This window comes from Dipodomys merriami, unplaced genomic scaffold (genome assembly GCF_024711535.1).
Source record: "Dipodomys merriami isolate MVZ:Mamm:240054 unplaced genomic scaffold, mDipMer1.0.p SCAF_32, whole genome shotgun sequence".
NCBI lineage: Eukaryota > Metazoa > Chordata > Mammalia > Rodentia > Heteromyidae > Dipodomys > Dipodomys merriami.
The window spans coordinates 4,205,474-4,224,436 of record NW_027204715.1 but is presented as its reverse complement, the minus strand read 5'-3'; the positions used below and the strand labels follow the sequence as shown (position 1 = coordinate 4,224,436).

General features: G+C 53.5%; 1 protein-coding gene across 2 annotated transcripts in view; it reads right to left on the bottom strand.

The window, feature by feature from the left end:
* Window positions 1-6,478: 6,478 nt before the first annotated feature.
* Window positions 6,479-18,963, bottom strand: part of Tent4a (terminal nucleotidyltransferase 4A) — a 38,684-nt gene continuing 26,199 nt past the window's right edge. Inside the window, exons 7-13 of one of the 2 annotated variants that reach the window (XM_070042160.1) lie at window positions 16,922-17,135; window positions 14,974-15,100; window positions 14,661-14,761; window positions 13,701-13,873; window positions 13,107-13,265; window positions 10,843-11,007; window positions 6,479-8,723 (exon numbers count right to left, since the gene is read on the bottom strand). In XM_070042160.1, coding sequence (XP_069898261.1) covers window positions 8,529-8,723; window positions 10,843-11,007; window positions 13,107-13,265; window positions 13,701-13,873; window positions 14,661-14,761; window positions 14,974-15,100; window positions 16,922-17,135 — 1,134 coding nt within the window. In that variant the 3' untranslated portion in view covers window positions 6,479-8,528. The remainder of the gene's footprint in view (window positions 8,724-10,842; window positions 11,008-13,106; window positions 13,266-13,700; window positions 13,874-14,660; window positions 14,762-14,973; window positions 15,101-16,921; window positions 17,136-18,963) is intronic. The other variant, XM_070042161.1, reaches the window with a different exon arrangement.

The window sequence follows — 18,963 nt, the reverse complement described above, 5'->3', positions numbered from 1 at the left end:
CTGAGGTTCTCTTTCCTGAAGACCCAGCCAGGCGTGCAGGGGTGGGCGCAGGTGTGGGGAAGCTCTCTGAGGCTGGGAAGAGCGGCCCGGGGTGTCATCGTTTGGCTACGCGTGAGGAAGAGGTGCCCTGTGGCACTGGCTTGAAAGCAGCTCTTTTTAGGCTTTGTTTCCCGGGGTGCATCAGCCCCTGCGCCTCCTCTGGACACACAAGGATTCCACAGCCCTCCAGGGTCCCTGTGCACGGGGTTGGGAGGGGGACCTTGGGGCCCCTGGACCCAACTCATCCATTCTAAATGTCCAAGTGCCCAGAAGCCCCAGGCCACGGGGCTCCCCATGTCCCCCTCACCCACCCAGCCACCAGGGGGCAGCACACACCCCCAATAATTCTCTACATCCTGGAAAAAAGGCCGCTTGTCCCCCAAACCTCCTCCTATCTGTCCATTCTAAGTGTGACTTCTTGGGTTTCTGTCGTTATTTAGGACCGGATACTGGACTCGGTATCTGACACGTTCACGCGCTGGTAGCCATGCCCCTGACCCCTAAGGGCATCTTGTCAGCTGTGAGGCCCACACTGGCCACACGCCAGGCCTAGGAGGACTCCGGGCCTGCGGGGAAGGTCACCTGTGAGGTCACCTGTGGGAGTCCCTGCCTCAGCCCCCATGCGGTGGGAACAAGGGGGGGCGGGGATCCCCATCCCCAAGACATCACAGCAAAGAGCAGAGCATAACCCCGGCAGAGACCAGACGGGCAGACGGGCAGACACTCAGCGTGAGAAGCCACAGGCAAAGGGAGGCAGATATAGCTGACGAGCGGGGGGAGGAGGAGGGAGGAGAGAAAGAGAGAAAGAGAGAAAGAGAGAGAGAGAGAGAGAGAGAGAGAGAGAGAGAGAGAGAAGCAGGTTTGGGTTTTTTCCACTGACACAACATTCATTCACCACCATCTTCCGTTCTATTTATAGGATGCTCACCAAATCACTGCTCTTCTACTGTGATCATAAATTGACTCACCAAAACAAGCCAGGGCTCAGCATCTCCTTCCTACCCAGGCCCCGAGGGCCCCCATCCCCCGCCAGAGGCCCAAGACCCTTCCCCGTGGGGGGGGCAGGGCAGAGGCCTCTGAGGTCTCCACACTCTCCTCTGTCCAAGGGACTCAGCTGTGGGGCTCCCTGGCCTGGGGCTTCTGACACACAAACGGGGGGGGGGGGGGAGGCCTGAGGTCCCACACAGCAAGGAGACCATGGGGGCCTCCAGATCCAAGGACCCTCAGGGAGCAGCCGAGGGCCATTCTGGGGATCTCCTGGAGATTTCTAGAAAGCTGGTAGCAACTCAGCAGATGTGGGGTTGGCAGGGGGAGGAGAAGGGCAAGAGCAAGCACCAGAGCCCCAAAACCTAGTTCTAAGGGAGAGGGCAGGAGGTTGCTCTCCCCCACTGCCCAGGGGAAGGGTGTGCAGGCAGAGGGTGGGGGGCTGAGCTCTGTGCGCACTGGCAAGGGCAGGGCAGGGCATCTAATCTGACCCTCAGAGCACCAGGGGTGGAGGAAGACAGGACAGGACACAAGTTCTCTGAGGACCTTGATGGTCTGGAAGTGCGGTGCAGGAGACCACAGTTCAACAGTCAGCCACCACAAAGCCCGCAAGGCCCCGGGCAGCCGATGCGGCCGCTAGGCACTGAGGGCAGTGTTTCTGGCTCATCTCCACTGCCACTGCTGGCTCATCGCACAGCTTTCCCTCTTAAAGAGAGAAAACGATGCAGCCCGCCTTCCCTGCAACTTAAAATCCTAAGCGCTGCCTGTGATTTCCCTTTAACTATTAACCGGGTTCCCAGCCTGCCTTGGGGAACACACACTCCTGCCCAGAGGAGATCCCCCACCCCCACCCCAAGCAGCCCTGGAGGGAGCTGGGCAGCTCACAGATCTGGAAGGCTGAAGCCAGAGTCCCCTCTCTTCTCACCCAGAGATGGCAGCCAGAACCGGAAGGGCCTGCAGAACAGGGCCAGGTCGGCAGGGGGAGGCCACGCAGGGGAGGGGGGTCCTGGACTGTACCCTAACTAGAGGGAGCTGAGGGGGGAGCTGCTCAGCCAGACCCAGGTGCAGAGTCCCTTCCCCACGTTCAAGGAGCGGGCAGAGGCCCTGGTCACTGAAAGACAAGGCACACACATTTAGGGACTTAAAAGGGACACCAGTGAGACCCGGCAGCCATCTGCCCCATGGGACTCCCACGTGTGGCACCCACGCAGACAGGACGGGAGGCCAAACACCAAGACACCCCAGACCAGACACACGCAAGTGATCGGAGACAGCTAAAAGGAGAACGCAACACTTCTTTAGTTTCTAGTTACTTTTACTAGAATACAAAACTAGTTCCAGCTGTTCTTCAGGGTGTGAAGCATGTGGGCTGCCGAGGATTGAACTCTGAGCCGAGACCTCGCTAGGAAAGTGCTGCTCTGCCCCATGAGCTGCGCCCCTGGTCCGTTTGCGTTCGTGTTTTCTGATAATCCTGAATTCTGAATATCCCCACGTCCTAAGCAGCTAGATTACTGGCACTCCCCACCACATCTGGCTTGGTTTTTGTTGTTTTTTCTGCCCCAGCTAGCCTTGTACCTCCACCCCCTCCCCTCCCTTCCTCAGCAACAGGCTTTACACCTGCGCCCCACCACATCCAGATCTTCAACAGAAACTAATTTTCCTCCCTAAAGCTGTGCTTTCCCTCCCCCCCCCCCCCCCCCACAATATTCTTTGGCCTCGAAGAGCAGAAGCTAGCAGCCGCAGGCACTGAAATTCTACCTGCAACCTTGAAGTATCCCGCCCAGTGAGGAGGTGTGTGGAACAGACTGCGTGCTCGCAGTGGGGGGGGGGGGGGGGTAAGGAAGGTAAACCTTGAACGTAGAAAAGCAGTTCTTCATTACACAGAGGTGGATGGGGCACCGTCAGAGGGAAGCCTCCGGGGCACAAGGGGTAGTGTGCTCAGGCCAAGAACTCTGCAGAGACAGTGGGGAGGGGGGCAGTCTCCAGAAGGACGCTGAGACAACAGCCAGAGGCCACCCTGTCCCCGGGGAGGGCAGGGTGTCCGGCCCCCTCCTACAGGCAGACCTACTTCCTTCTGTGCTCAGGGGATCTCAGGCCTTTTTGCCCCATGAGGATGAAGCTAGACGACACAGCCGGGGAAAGAAAAGGTCAAAACACCTTCTTCTGTGCCCAGAGAAGCCAGCCACGTGAAGCCACACACTGTGGGCCTGCCCCTTTTGCCTTTGGGGGTAAGTCCCTCATTTGGGGCAGATTTGGGGTTGTGGCTTGGGATTGGCCATGCCTGTCATGATGGGTCCTGACCACCAGGGGGCGATGTCAGGAAGGGTGGGGGTGGATGGAATACTACTGCAGACTCCGGCTCGTTCAGCTCATGCCGGTGTGAACACCTGGAGGCAAGGCGCGCTCCTTTGGCAAGACAGGGCCCAGGATGTAGACTCAGCTGGTTGATTCCAGAGGCTCCTGGGTGCTGGGTGCTGGGTGCTCTCAGCCCAGGATCCACCTCGCTGCCAGGTGGACACTGGAGGCAGCAGGCCTGCATGGAGCAGCTTCACCCTGCTCCACATTTCCTTAAGAGAAAGGCACACGGTGCATCCGTATGTCACCCATGAGCAAAAAAAAAGAAAGAGAAAAACCAGGCCATATTATTAACTACCCAGAAGGCTGCGATCTGAGGATCAAAGTCAAAACCAGCCCGGCAAATTCTTGAGAGGCTTGTCTTCAATTCTCCAGCAAAAGGCTGGAAGTAGAGGCATGGCTCAAGTGGTAGAACACCAGATATGAATGGAAAAGCTGAGCAAGAGAGGCCGTCAGCTCCAGCCCCACTATGAGTGTGTACACACATACATACATACACACACCCAATCAGAGCAGTGAGTACCAGAGGCATCCTGGGACCATGACGAAACCCAATCCTCCAAGGACAGAAAGGTCACTGCTCCCGGGGGTGGTAGAGTGCTGGGTCACAGAGGCTGGCCTGTAGGCAGAGGTGGGTTTGAGGCTCTCCCTGCAGCACAGCTGCCGTAGGTGAGCGCAGACACTGAGGCCGGTGGCCAGCCCCCAGCCCCTCGGCTGACCGCGCCTGTCTGTAGAAGCCAGGACAGAAACCACATCACCCAGCTGGCTTTTATGTGGATGTTTTCAGAGCTTTCCTCTTCCACGTCATTCTTCCAGCAATTCTCTATTTTCTGAATTTCACACAACTGTTGTCACGTGTCTGGGGAAAGCTTAAACAGCAATCACCAGCACTAGATACAGATCAGCTGAGAGGCCAGTATTTAGCCCGAGAGCAGCACCTCAGCGCAGGCCCAGGCTGAGATTGGCGCCAGGATGGGGAGCGGGGAGAGCCCCGGAGGTGACCGCCACAGGCTGCACAGGTGTCCTGGGATTGCCCGCTGGACCAAGGGACGGCTCCATCATTGGAAGGGCCAAGGCTGCCTGAATCCCCCTCCCCCTCCACACACACACAGTCCCTCACCTGCAGTAGTACCCTGTGAAACCCTGAAGCTCTCCTTATCCTGAGCACACAACAATGGCTGAGACTCTAGCACACGGGTCCTGGTCTCCTTGAAGCAGGTGGGAAAGGAGCTGGCAGGAAAGGAAGGAAAGGAGTGGAGGGGAGGAGGGAGGGGAAGGGAGGGGAGGGAGGGAAGGAAAAGGAGGCAGGCAAACCCAGGGCACTGGGGAGCTGGCACTGGGGAGAAATGAGTGGCAAGCTAAAGGCTAGTGTGGCATTCGAGTATGTGTAACCGCCAAAGCTAACCGCCCCAGAGGCAGCTTTTCCATCTGGTAAGCACAGCGCTGGCTTACAGCCCGGCCCAGTAGAAGCCCAAGGCCCCATGTGAGCCTGGGCAGTTTCATCAGCCCAGGCAGAGGCAACTCACCCTGGCTGAGGACAATTCCACCTTCAAGCAGCCCATGGTGAAGCAGAGCATGGAGCTGGGGGAACAGGCCATCACGGAGCCTTTCCCTCCATGCCCTGCAGAAGAGCGCGGAGCAACCATGTCTCTGCTCTGCCGTCTGCCCAGAGAAGATGCTTCGCAGCGCCTGCGAGCTCCTCCTACAGGACAGAGCTGCTTCGAGCTGAGCACTGAGCCTGAGCCACACAGCTGAGGAAGCGTGGACTTGGTTTTTAGCACTCTGCTGATAGCAGACCGACACATACACAAGAGTAACGATCCCATCTACTTCCCAGTCCAAGCAACCCGCACACACACTTCACTCTGGTCCCATGTGTGACTGCGGCATCAATCCTACACATCCACATCAGAGATCCGACATGTGCAGACCTCATGCACCGTGCAGAAGTGTCCTGGAAGGCCTGCACCCACGGCCTGGGGCCCACCGGGCACTCAGCTCCCCTTGCCCCCAGGAGTCCCTTTAGGTCTGGGTTTACCTTACCCAGAACCTGCCAAGGCCCTTGGTGTAATGAACCGGTTCTTTCCTAGGACTAGATCGTGCCTGGAAGGAAGGCTGGTGCCAGTGGAAGCCACCTCTGCCGCAGCAGGTGGAACGCACCTGAGCCGTTGGTAGTCTGACGGGCGGGGCTCAGGATGTGTACTCTGCAACTGGCTGTGTCCGTCACTTGCTTTGGCTGTGGAAGGCCAGCACTACCAGGGTGGGGGGAGATCACACCTCCATGGGGCCTCTGGGCTGGCTGTCTCCCCAGGCATGGAGGCCTGGATCAGAAGTCAACGCATACTGCGTGCTAAGCCCCTGACACAAACGTTATGGCTGCCAGGGCCCGGCTCAGCTCCCAGCATCCCTTGCTGCTCCCTCGGGAGTGAGGCCTGGGCCGCGAGTGTGGCTGCAAGAGGCGCTCCTGGCCCTGGGCTTGGACCTCCCCCAGGTGTATTTTCCTGACACGCCCTAAGAACTGAACAGTGTTGAGCACTGGACTGTTGTCCAGGCTGGACCTGCTCAGAGCACTTGTAAGAGGGGGGTTGGGGCGTGGCTCAGGGGGTGGAGCACCAGCCAATGAACAAAATGAAGTGTCACGTACTGAATTCGAATCCCGGTCTTGGACAACGCAAACCATCTGTGGAGAGGCGTGAGTTACTTGGCCAAAACACCCACCTTGGCGATGCTGAAGGCACCATGGAAACTGCAAGCACACATGAAGATGCCACGCAGCCCGGACTCGGAGCCGTCACTGACGGGCTTGTAAGCACTCTCACCACGCTTGCTCAGACGTGAGCTGTTTCCAGGTACACCGGATGGGCGCTGGGAAGGGTTCGCTGGAGGGTGTCGGCCTGCGAGGCGCCGGACCGCGCTGCGGGTCCCTGGCCAGCTCACTCTTGGGGACCTGCTTGCTGCTCTTTGGCACGCGGGGCTCGTGAAGCCCGGAGCCATCGTGCGCCCGGCCCAGCACCCGCTCCCTCGCGAGCCTGTGACACCCCAACCCACGACCTGCAAGCCGCCTCGGGCGACGAGGAAAGCGCCTGCTCACGCACAAAGCTGGTTTTCAAAGTTTATTAAAAATCAAAGAATAGAAAAACTTTACATAAAAATATGTCAATTTTAGCTTCCACATTGTTGTCCACACACTCACACATAAATCGGAACATGGTAACTGTGAAACCTGCAGCACACACTACCGTGGTAGCCAGGCCAATTCATTTGGTTCACCGTGACAGGAATGGACATGGTACCTGTGTCTAGGGAACAAGCTTTAAAACGCACACCTACATGCTGCGGGCACGCGCCTGGGCCCGCAGTGGCTTCCTTTCGCAGGTTTACAGTCAATATTGCTAATGTGTAGAGATTAGTACAGGCCTAAGGATCAGTGTTGATAAATATGCTTTATCAATAGGTTCACAATTTAAATATTTTTAAATATTTTGGATGACTCTAATCCTCTCAACTACAGACCCCGCATGTGTGCGTGCGTGAGGCTCCACTCCGCGAGGCCTCCAGGCACCCGAGGTCGGTAAACAGCCGGACCGCTCGGGTAGAAGATGGACGGCCCCGCTTGGAGGGGCGGCCCCGCGCACAGCTTGCTGTGCCGGTGGCCACAGCCCCTCCGCGCCCGGCGAGGACAGCCACTGCCGCACGCCGTTCGGGGGCAGGGCCTCCAGCCTCTGATCTCCGCGCTCTCCGCTAGCGGACTTCCAACACCAACCTACCTGTAGTGTTTAGCAGGGCCAGACCCCCCCCTTTTCAAAACAGGATGTCAGAGGGCCTGCAAGATGCAACCAACTCCCGGGACAACCATAGTGCTCTGAACATTCAGGGTTCGGCAGGATGGATATATATTCTTGTTCAGAAAAAGGTAAGAAAGACAGTGGTTGTTGTGGCAGAATACACTTGCATAGGATACCGGTATGCTTCGGACGCTCCTGGGCCCACGTGGGGCTGTGCTCTCCTGCGATACGTGAAGATACTCCCCGCCTGCCCCGAGCAGTGGAGGTACTTCGGGAATAGTTGCTCTTAACAGAACGAATGCATACTGCTATGCAGATTCCTCCACGGAATCAAAGGAATTCCTTTCTCCACATTCCTAAAACTGGGCGCGCCTTCTGGGCGCCACGCCGGCCCGCCACGCCACGCCACGCCACTCCAGGCCACGCGACTCCGCGGAGCCGAGCGCTTCCAAGTTCACATTTTGCTTAAAGATCTAACAACCTTTTCTCCCCTTAGAGAGTTATACTTCTGGCACTTTAAATGCTGGATTTGTTGTCTAGTTTAAAAGAACCAAAACAGCAGAACTCCTGGTCAGAACAGCCCCTCCGCCGGCGGCCTGCCTCGGGGCTCCGAGACCCACCCAGGCCACGCCGCTCCTTCCGCACATCTGACCAAAAGAAAAGACACAAAATAAAGCCCAGACCCTCGCGTTACGGTGTTTGCGATGATGCCCGTCAGACAACCAGCCAACATGATGAACCCAACTTAGAAAATGCAACTTGGGAAAGGATCTACGCTTGTTTAAAAAAAAAATTCCCTCCTCCCTTAAATATAACTTATGTGAAAATATGAAATTAAATAAAAAATATCTGAGTTATTGCACAAATCATAAGTTTTCAATATTTACATAGAAAAACAGTTCCAGAGTTTCAAACAAGATGTGAGGGCAGTAAAACGATGGCCTCCGACCGGCCTCCCCAGCAAGAGCGCAAGAGCGCCAGGAGGGGCCGACTCCCGCGACAGGCCCGCCACGGAAGCTCCACGCCCCGGGCGCGGACACGCACAGGGCCACGGCAGGGCCACAGAGCACGCACCCTGTGCTCCCAAACCCGCTCCGCCCGGACGCCGGACGGCGCGGCCCCCGGCAGGCGGGCAGACGCATGTCCCTGTTGAATAAGGCTTCACAGATGAGCACGGGGAGCTGTTCTGGAAGATGGACGCGACCACCACACAGAGAAACATGCAGAGTGATCAGCGGCGGGCGGGCGGGCGGGCGGGCGGGCGGGGCGGGCGCTCTGGCCCACCGCTGAGGTGCTGGATGCTGGTCTTAGTTCCCTGCAGTGCCCAGGGCGGGGGCAGTCCAGGACGGACACAGGCAGGAGCCATTATCTGCTCAGACTCACGGGCAGGCTGTCCCTCGTGTGCGCGTGCTTTTTCCTCCTCCAGCCGGTGCGGTTGTACTGATGGTGCCCCCGGTTGCCCACCGGGGGCCGCACGCCTCCGCTGCCCACAGAGCTGTAGCCACCGCTCTGGGCGTGGCTGTGGGAGCCTTTCATGGAAAGTTTCATGCCGTTGTGCTGCTGGAGAGATGGGGAGAAGTGTCAGAGTACGACACGGACACGTGGACCCCACACCAGCCACCCCATCTACTGGAGAGCACTCGCTGAGACAGGCAGCGTGCCTGGCCGCCCTGGCGCACTGCCCTCCACCGGCAAGGCCGGAGCGACAGGAAGAGGCCTGAGGACGACTGGCAGGTGCGGGCGGGCGCTGCCACGTGCACGGCTGGAGGCAGAGCACAGCAGGGCACCGAATTCTCCAGGTTAATGATGTCACCTCCTTGCAGCCACTCCCGGGAAGCCGGGCGGGCCAGGTCTCACCACACAGCTGCTCCACTCTCCTGTCTGGTTTCTTCTGCACCCCACAGGGATGAGAAGCTCCCTGTCAGGCCTCGCCCAGACTATGACTCGGAACCACGCAAGTGGGTGGCGTGTGCCCTGGCCACTGTCAGGGGCAGCACACGGGCTGGGGATGCTCTCTGCACAGGCGGAGTAAGACTCAGAGCAACCAAACAGCAGAAAGGCAGAAAGGAAAGCATAAGCTAACGGGATGAAGACGCTCCGCTAAGAAGTGGAGTGGCACAAGACATCTCTCCATTCTCCTGCTCGATTAGCATAAAAACTAAAATTTGAAATAAGCTAGCTTGAAAATGAAGACTATTTTGTTTTCCAATTTATTGGTCAAGTTGATTTCATTACTCAGTTTCCAGAAGTAGAGGATAAAAATCAAGAAACACTCCACCAGTTATAACCTATTTCTGACAGATGAGCATGGGACTTTGACAAAAGCCCTACTGCTAAAGGATGGCAAGAGTCTTCTGTTATATACTAGAAATTAGCCACAGAGAGCTAAGGACAAACCCTCTAGAATAAAAATGCACTGGCATAACTAGATTAGACTTTTTTTTTTTTTAGCATGCCAGTACTGGAGCTAAACCTCTGGTTCTCTTACTATTGCTTACTTTTTTCACTTAGGGCTGGCACTCTACCACTTGAGCCACAGCTCCACTTCTAGCTTTTTTGGTGGTTAATTCCAAATCAGCGGGCACCTCACAGGCTTTTCTGTCTGAGCTGGCTAGGATTACAGGTGTGAGCCATCAGTGCCTGACTTAAGGACTATCTGGCATAAGATGCGAACACTAACAGATATACCAATTTATTGAATCCCAAGGGAAAACATCAAACCCTGCAGAGCAATCTTGCTAGAAAACCCAGGTCACAATTCTCCATGCACATGAAGAGCACAGGGACTTCATCACGGAAGCTGCAGGCCCCTCAGGGCTCCCGGGAGAGCTGGAGGACAGTGAACGGGGCCTGGCCATGCGGCCCTTCACCCATGCAGGCAGGGAGGCAAGAGGCTGGCAAATACAGCGCCAGGGACAAGTGTGTTCCTGGTCTTACCCTCTGCTTCTGGAAAACTAATGTAAATACCTCAGCATGAAAAGAACGAGTAAATGGGAAAACAAAAGCCTGCTTCAAATTTCAGCTGTATGTGAACCAGCTCAGCAGAAGAACTGAGACGTCTTGGGACAATGCAAGTATATTCCATTTTAAAATAGTTCAACACAAAGAGAAAGTTGAGTAACCAGAAAGTGACCCCCACCCCCTTTAAAACCACTTCTGGGGGTGTGAACACATGTGTCCCCCACAGCTGGGGGTGTGAACACATGTGTCCCCACACAACTGGAGGTGTGAACACATGTGTCCCGACAGCTGGGGGCAAACACGTGTGTCCCCACAGCTGGGGGTGTGAACACGTGTGTCCCCACAGCTGGGGGTGAACGCGTGTGTCCCCACAGCTGGCGGTGTGAACATGTGTGTCCCCACAGCTGGGGGTGTGAACATGTGTGTCCCCACAGCTGGCGGTGTGAACATGTGTGTCCCCACAGCTGGCGGTGTGAACACGTGTGTCCCCACAGCTGGGGGTGAACACGTGTGTCCCCACAGCTGGGGGTGTGAACACGTGTGTCCCCACAGCTGGGGGTGTGAACACGTGTGTCCTCCACAGCTGGGGGTGTGAACACGTGTGTCCCCCACAGCTGGAGGTGTGAACACGTGTGTCCCCCACAGCTAGAGGTGTGAACACGTGTGTTCCCCACACGCCCGGATGCATTGCTGGAGGGCAGCGGCGGGTGACACACACCTTGTGGTACACGTGAGGACTGGACAGCGGGTTGGGGGACGTGGAGGGGATGGCTGGGGAGGACACATGATGGACAGCCTTCAAGGAGGTGGTTCCTTCAACGCCAGCCTGTCTGCAGGGAACCGGGGACACCCCGAGGGTGGGCGGAGGGATCGCAAACCTGGTCTAGGAACAAAGAAAGAAACATTCACACCTGTCCACAGCAAAGGCCCAAAGCCCAAGGTCACTACAAGCCAGGCCTGCCTATGAACAACCCACCCGCTCGTGTGCTTGGTAAAGCCTCAGTGTTTTCTCATGACCGAGCAGTACTGCCCTTGAATTGGAAATAACTCAACTTCTGGAAGAGCAATACAATATTCAGTCAACCCAGAACCCAATTCTAAAACTCACTGAAGACCAAACCACAATTCAAGCCATCAAAATAGCAAGTACCACTTGGATCTGTGGGAAGAGCCCCTGAGTAAACACTCCCCCCCGCCCCCCCCCCCCCGCTTCTGACCCAAGGGAACTCGAGGTCCACACGGAGGGGAAGGTGGGAGCCAGGAGCAGTCCTTCTTGCCTCTTCTCTTGCTCCTGGGCTGCTCCTTCCCAAAGCGCCCATTCCCGCCACAGCGGAGGAGTGCTGGTGAGCACCAGTTCTCTGACATGAGGCCACGAATGCCCCGTCCCATCTGGGCATCCTGTTGTCCACCACAAACACCTCTGGAGGGAGACGCCCGGGGATGGTGCGCAGTGGCTGGCCACCATCAAAAGCACTCCAGGGAATAAAGAGCAGGGGCAACAGTAGAACGTCCCCTTTGTTACACTCTGCTAGAATCTTGTGCTAGGGAAATCTCAGCCTCTCCTCTGCTCTCTAGGGAAGTGGATCTCCAGAAAAGCATGCTCCGTTCTCTGGGATCTCCAACGCCCCTTAGTGACCACCAATCAAGGATCCCCAACTGCATCCCTGTAAGACTCAGAAATCATGTCCCACATGGGTAGCCATCATTCTGCAAGCTCCGTATTTCAGGATGGAGTTCACTGAATTGTTCCAGTGGAAGGAACCACTTTCTACTGACATAAATACCTTAGCATGCCTCACATCAGACAACAGATTTGTGTAAATACTAAGTGAGACACTCGGCCACAGCACCCACTTGACTTAAGACTCCCCAACATCCCTAGAGTCTGCAAGGACCACAAGTAGTCACAGCAGGAGACGGAAGAGATGGGCATGCTGCAGCTCTCTGAGACACTGAACTTGGCACCAGTTAGGTAGCTGCCCAATGCCATGGCAGATGTGGCAAGTAAGTTTATCTGGACAAAATTTAATAATTTAAACAACCGCCTGAGAATGTTACGTATATGCACCAACAAGGTGTGTGGGTTGTGTTGCACTTCCTGGGTGTGACTACAAACTCCGTCAGCACTCACATGTCAACCTCGCAGTCTGAAGCTCTGCATTTGGGGAGCTCGTCTGACTCTGCGAATGGATGGATCCCAGCAAGCCAAGCTACTCAAGAGACCAGTCTGTGGGAGCTGTTTCAACTCAGCCCACAGCTCTAAAGCTAGTTTCATTCACTTTCAAGTAAATGAACGTGCTGTGTTCATTCACATTTAATTCATGTATAATGGAGATACTAACGCCAAGTTTAGTATTTGCAACATTCTCATTTAGACTTCTAACTTTAATCCAAATTTCAAAGTACAGCATAGTCTAATAGGAATAGTCTCCAAAATAATAACAGGAAAAGTCTCAATTCATATTAAAATGCTAAAAGCCTAAACACTGGGATACTGAGATCAAAGCAGTAGCCAGCATCAATCTCTCCAGGACAGCAGCAGTCTCCTTTTGGATACTGAGGGAGCAGCTAGAAAGATGATCACCTTGGCCCTCGTCAAGTAGCATTTCAATACTCAAGAACCCAACAGTGTTCTGAATGCTACGATCAGACACCATGGGCCTCCACCAACAGCCTCAAAGACTATCATTTATAGAACGATGGGAAGTGAATTCTACCCTAGAAAAAACACATAGTGAGATAAAAATGCTTGGCCTATCACAGATGCGAAAGATTCTTTTTCTAATTCTAAGCCAGCACTCCTCTCCCGTCCTGAGCTCTGTAGTCAAAAGCCGTAGCCTGGGCTTGTCCTCTGAGAAGTCCTGTACCTGGCTGCTGGTTGTCATGATCAGTAAGAGACCTGTACCTGGCTGCTGGTTGTATGATCAGGGAGAAGACCTGAACCTGATTGCTGGCTGTCATGATCAGGGAGAAGAGCTGTACCTGATTGTTGGCTGTCATGATCAGTGTTCTGGAAGTGCTGGGCTGAGCCTTGCCGCTGGGCATCGGCAAGGCAGTGGGCAGGGTGGCCACCAGTGCGGTCGGTGCTTGTAGGCTGAACTGGTAAACGCTGGGTGTGCTGCAGGGCGGCGTGTCCGAGTCCTAGAATCCAGCACAAACAACCAAAAGAGCAGCGCTTCAGCTCCGAGGAGCACCGCACCGAGGCCACTCTGAGAGCTGGTTGGAACCATGCTCCTGTCTGAACACCCCACCACACTGCCTGCCAGTCACTGCAACGTGAGAGTACGTCAAAGAAATACTGGAGAGACACCTGGACCTAACTTGTCTTTTTAACATCCAAATCGGTTATTAACAGTCCACAGCTCAACCATGTGCTTCCGCTGCTCCCAACCAAAAGGTCACATGAGCAACTAAGACTGGGACTCTCAAGCCAAGGCCAGAGGGGCAGCCCAGCGCAGGCTGTGGGGGGTGCACGCACACACGCCACACACTGAAACCAAGGCTGGTGAAACTGCTATGGAGGCCTACCAGGCCCGCACCCCCGGCTGACGACCCAGGGGACGCAGGGGTACTCACAATATCGCTCCCTGAAAGTGAGGACACGGAAGAAGCGGAGGAGCCCGAGGAGAGGAGCTGGGGACTGGACAGGGACAAAGTCAGGCGCTGACTGTAGGGTGAGCCGGGCTCCCGGCTCTGTGCCTGCTCCCCATTGCACGTGCTGATTCGCTCCTTTGTCTTAATCCTGTTGTCTGGGGTGAGAGAACACAGCACAGATCACTGAGAGGAGCTCCCAGCACAGCCAGTACAAGGGGCAAACAGAATGTTACATTCAACTTGTCTGATTGTAGAACAATATTCACCTCATTCACTGAAAAACATCAGATTATGCTTACAACAACAACATCTCCTGGGCTGGGAAGGGGGCTCAGTGGTAGAGCGCTTGCCTTGCATGCCTGAGGCCCTGGGTTCGATTCCTCAGCACCACATAAGCAAAAAGAAAAAAAGCCAGAAGTGGCGCTGTGGCTCAAGTGGTAGAGCGCTAGCCTTGAGCTGAAGAGCTGAGGGACAGCGCCCAGGCCCAGAGTTCAGGCCCCACGACCGGACCCAAAAAATAAAAATTAAAATAAATGAAAACATCATCTCCTGTAGCTTTTAAGAAATAAGAAAGCATTTCTCATAAAAATTTAGTGCCCTAAAAACGAGGTTCTATAAACACGAGTACATACTGATTTCAAAGACAGAGTAACACAAAAGGATATAAACTAGCTACGCAATTTCTTAAGCCGACTACCTGCTGACATGTTTTACCTTGAGTGAAACTGAATAAAATACATGTGCTCATCTTCTCCACATTACTAATACAGCCACTAGAAACTTCACAACCCACGGGTGGAGAGCATGCACCCAGTGCCACTGGACTGTGCCGCTCTACAGCCTACAGTATTGAATTGTTGCTCATCGGGAAACCTAGGTGTTTTCGCAGCTGGCGGGAAGCAGACCACAGAGGCTGGGTCCCCGGCTGCGCACGCCTCTCACCGAGCTCTGGAGACAGGTGGGTCCTGCCACCCCACTTCTCTTTGATCCACCTCCGGTAGTCAATCACCTCCTGAGTGACTTTGATGATTCTTCCTAAAGTACTAGGAAAGAACAAGGTAGGACATCAACACCACTTGACAGGTGGAAGGAGCTGAAAACCCCTCTAGAGTAGCTGTTTGTACTTAGAGAACACTGTGTCGTGTTACTAAGGAGCGCAGACAGCCTCCACGGCAGGGCGTCAGAAGCACCATGGGAGCCCGTGGCCCAAGGAAACAGCGGGGAGCCCAGAACGCAGATGCAGGACCTCCATTACCTTTCAGAATCCCTGTTGGGATAGGATCTGGCAAGCGGCGACACAGCATGGCTGAGCACAATGTAGGCGTAGTCAAACACCTGCTTCACCTGCATGGCCCCATAGGAGCTCCGGCCAACGTCATTCCCTGAAATGGAAAGGCAGCTGTCAAACCTGGCGGCAGGCCTGAGCTGTTATCCCGCAAGTTACTGGGAGTCCAGCTCTCACCACCAAGATGCTCCCAGGCTCCACCAGCAGAGCCTAGCCAGGCCAGCACAACAAGTATGCATGGAAAGCAGCACCTGTGAACACACCACGCATCACGGCACACACAGCTAGTGCCTGCAGGCTCAGTGTGCATCAGATTCTATGTGGCTCTGGTCTGTCACCATCACCAGGGAGGTGTGAGCCACATGGAAAATCTGCTAACGCCCCAGACTGCCATGATCACAGGAAGCCAGCAGTGTGCTGACCTGCATAATTGTGAGTTCGGAATAACTGCAGATAGAGCTGATAGCTGACCCTGAGTACGCTGCCATTTAACTCATGATTGTGGAACCTGCAGGAAGTTAGCCCTTTGAGGAAGAAAGCCCTAGATGCGAACCCTCAGGTGCTAAAACTGGATTCACAGCAAACAAAACGAGGCCATCACCAAGTAAGCCAGTCAGCTTCATTTTTATAAGGGATCCACTTGTGTCATCCTGCACAAAACAGGGTAGTATGGCTGGTTTTTTTCTTTTTTCTTTTTTTAAGGAGGAATAGCCTAAGTATCAGCACTTTATCTTTTCTAAATTTAAAGATAACCCAGCGATAACACAGTTCTTCACTTTTCAAGTACAATTAAGCAGACAATTGAGGACAGTGGAAGTCTCTAGTTTGAGAATACAACATAAACACACAGATGGGTGAGACACTGCACCCAGTGCAGCCAGGAAATAGATGCTCCCATACCATGACACCAACAGCCAGCACGTTATCTTGAAGGATATTTTTAGGAAAATGATCTCACCCAAGAAGCCATAAGACTAAAAAATAGCACTGAATTTGAACATATTAAAACAAAGCCTATAGGAGCAGCATAATAACAAGAAACCAACTGCAATGAAAACTTAAAGTGAGGAAGAGAGAGTATTCTGTGTGCAGCATATGGTTTTCCTAACACACAGCCCGCAAGAAGACAGAGGGCAGACAAATGGACAGCACAGGAAGTCACACCGGGAAGCAACACGGAGGGGCAGAGTACCTGGAGCTGGCCTCCACCTTTTCTGTCACCTGTCCCTCAATACTATCACCAACAGTAAGACCAGTGTCTCACCTAATAACTGCTCAATAAACATGTGTGGCATTGATAAATAACAATGTGTTTAATTCTGTTTTTTTAAATGTAAGTTAAAATTTAAATTTATATCAAAGATCTTCATTGGGTTGGCAAAGACTCAAAAGGACTCTTGCCAAGGGTCTGGATGTATAAGCACTGACTTACATGTCAGCACCAGTGGATGAAGCCAGGAGCCCTGCCTTGGACTCTTCCATTTGGTTATCCTTATCCCGGAATGGAACCTGCCCATCTACCCAAGGAAGGGGCTAGGATGGACTGTTAAGTCAAAAAGCAAGCTGGTAATCTGTGTTGTAGACATTGTTTAAATAAAAGATGACAGTAACAAATATCAATATCCCCATAGGAAAAAATGAAAAAATACCCCAAAAGAAGATTCTAAAACACTTTGCTTTCTATCTTCATAACTTCTTCCTGGGAGGGACAAGTTTACAATGAGTATCGAACACCTCTGTAATCTGAAAATGCTGGGTCTTTTAGTCTTAATCCTGGTTGGTTATAGAACATGAACACTTGTAAAGAGAGCCATCTCGTTAGAAGAATGAGGCATTCTGAGGGTGATGCTGGGTGCTCTCCTGTCAGAAGAGGGGGCTGAGAGGCCTCCATCCCTGCCAGGGGAGCTCGGAGCCTCACCTGGCAGCAAGGGGTCCTCAATGCACAGCATCGACGGTCTGTACCCACTGGTCATGGCTTTCATGATCTCTTCTTTGGCGATATAGGCACCTCCTTCTTTTATTCTAATACCAGTCTTCAAGTAATTAAAATTTCTTCCGTAGAGTTCAAAAAATTCTACAAGAAGCATTCCAAGGTTCTCATCAGCTCTCCGGGCATCAATTCTTGGATGCAACTGTAAAAGCAATGCAGTCACAATTCATATGGACTCAAGTCATAGTCTAAAGAAAATGACATATATCCAGCAGACTCCAGCACAGAGAGACCTGAGCAGCTGCACAGGGCCTCTGTGGAACAAAGTGCTCCAAAGAAAGCCTATGTCTAGATGGCAGTCTTACACTTCATCGCTTCAACTGGCAGTCCATACAGGGAGGCCTACACACATACATCTAATTCGCCAAAAGCTGCCAAATGCTGGCACACTTGCTGACTACACTCAGCATAATTTAGTCATCTGGATGGTTGGATGTAATTTTACGCAGCCACCTGAAGAGCACCGTTCTGAAATGTAACCAGTAGGGGGCAACATTACACTGAATAGCACTACCAATCACTTCAACAGTGAAGCGATCCCCTTATCTGTGCCTAGAGGTAATTAGCATTGCCTGACAACATTTGTAACAAACTCATATCCTGCTCATCAGTGCTACCCTTTCATCGAGCAAGTAATGGCCTCATGCTGACCCTGAGCGGCAGTTCCTGAACAAGTCCTGTGTCACTGATAGTGTGATTCTTCTCACATAATCCTCAGAAGCCCACATGCTGCTGCCCACATGCAGTTCTTGCTCTTAAAGTGAATTCAAAGAGCAGCCTCTGTCAATCTCACTTGCTATAGACCCGGACCTCAGGAATGCGGGGTGCGTCGCCTTTCTATTGGACTGTGTCAACGCGGAATCCTGGCAGATTCCTGACAGATGCCCAAGTCCTGACTGGACACCTGTGAACACACAATGCCCCAAGGAGCTGGAAGTTACTTCGAGAGCTCGGGAGGTTTGGGCTTTTGAGGATTTGCTCATTTCCACAGTACATACAAGCTGAGTGTTCTTAGTTTTGTCTCACCTTTATTGCCTTCCTTACTGTTTAGTCATAATCAAGCATCTGAAAGTCAGCCAAGGGCAGAGCCTGGCCATCTCCTTCACTCAGCCATAAAATGAGCATGGGTGCCACAATTAGTCCTGCCCTGAGCAGAGACAAAGCATGGGGATGTGGGAGGGAGGTGCTAATCCCGCCCGGGCTCAGTGTGGCCTCCGTGGGCTCCTAGGCCAGCTGCAAGGACCTTAAAAATCACTGACACAGGACACAAATGGTACATTCACAGCGTGAGTATGTCATGGTTGTAGTTGCCAATGTGCTACTAAAATACCCCAAACCAGACAATGAAGAACAGAAGGCTACTTTTAGTTTCTATGTATGAAAAACCTGTGTGAGGGCTGGAAAGGTGGCTCAGTGGTAGAGCACTTGTCATGCATGAGGCCCTGGGTTCGATTCCTCAGCACCTTAAGCAAAAACAAAAAAGCCAGAAAGAAGTGGTACTGTGGCTCAAGTGGTAGAGTGCTAGCCTTGAGCTGAAGAGCTGAGGGACAGTGCCCAGACCCAGAGTTCAGGCCCCACGACCAGACACCCCCCCCAAAAAAAATAAAGAAAGAAATTGTATAAGCTGGGTGCCGGTGGGTCACTCCTGTAATCCTAGCTACTCAGGAGGCTGAGATCTGAGGATTGCGGTTCAAAGCCAGCCCAGGCAGGAAAGTTCATGAGACTCTTATCTCCAATAAACCGCTAGAAAACCAGAAGTGGTGCTGTGGCTCAAGTGGTAGAGTGTTCGCCTTGAGCTGAAGAGCACAAGGACAGCGCCCAAGCCCAGAGTTCAAGCCCCATGACCGACAAAAAAAAAAAAAGAAAAACCTGTGTGAGGATGGTACATGCCCACCCATGCAGGCTACAGCTCTGTCCACAACTGCCATGTGCTGGGAGACTGACTAGGTCTGGACATAGAAGCCTCCCTA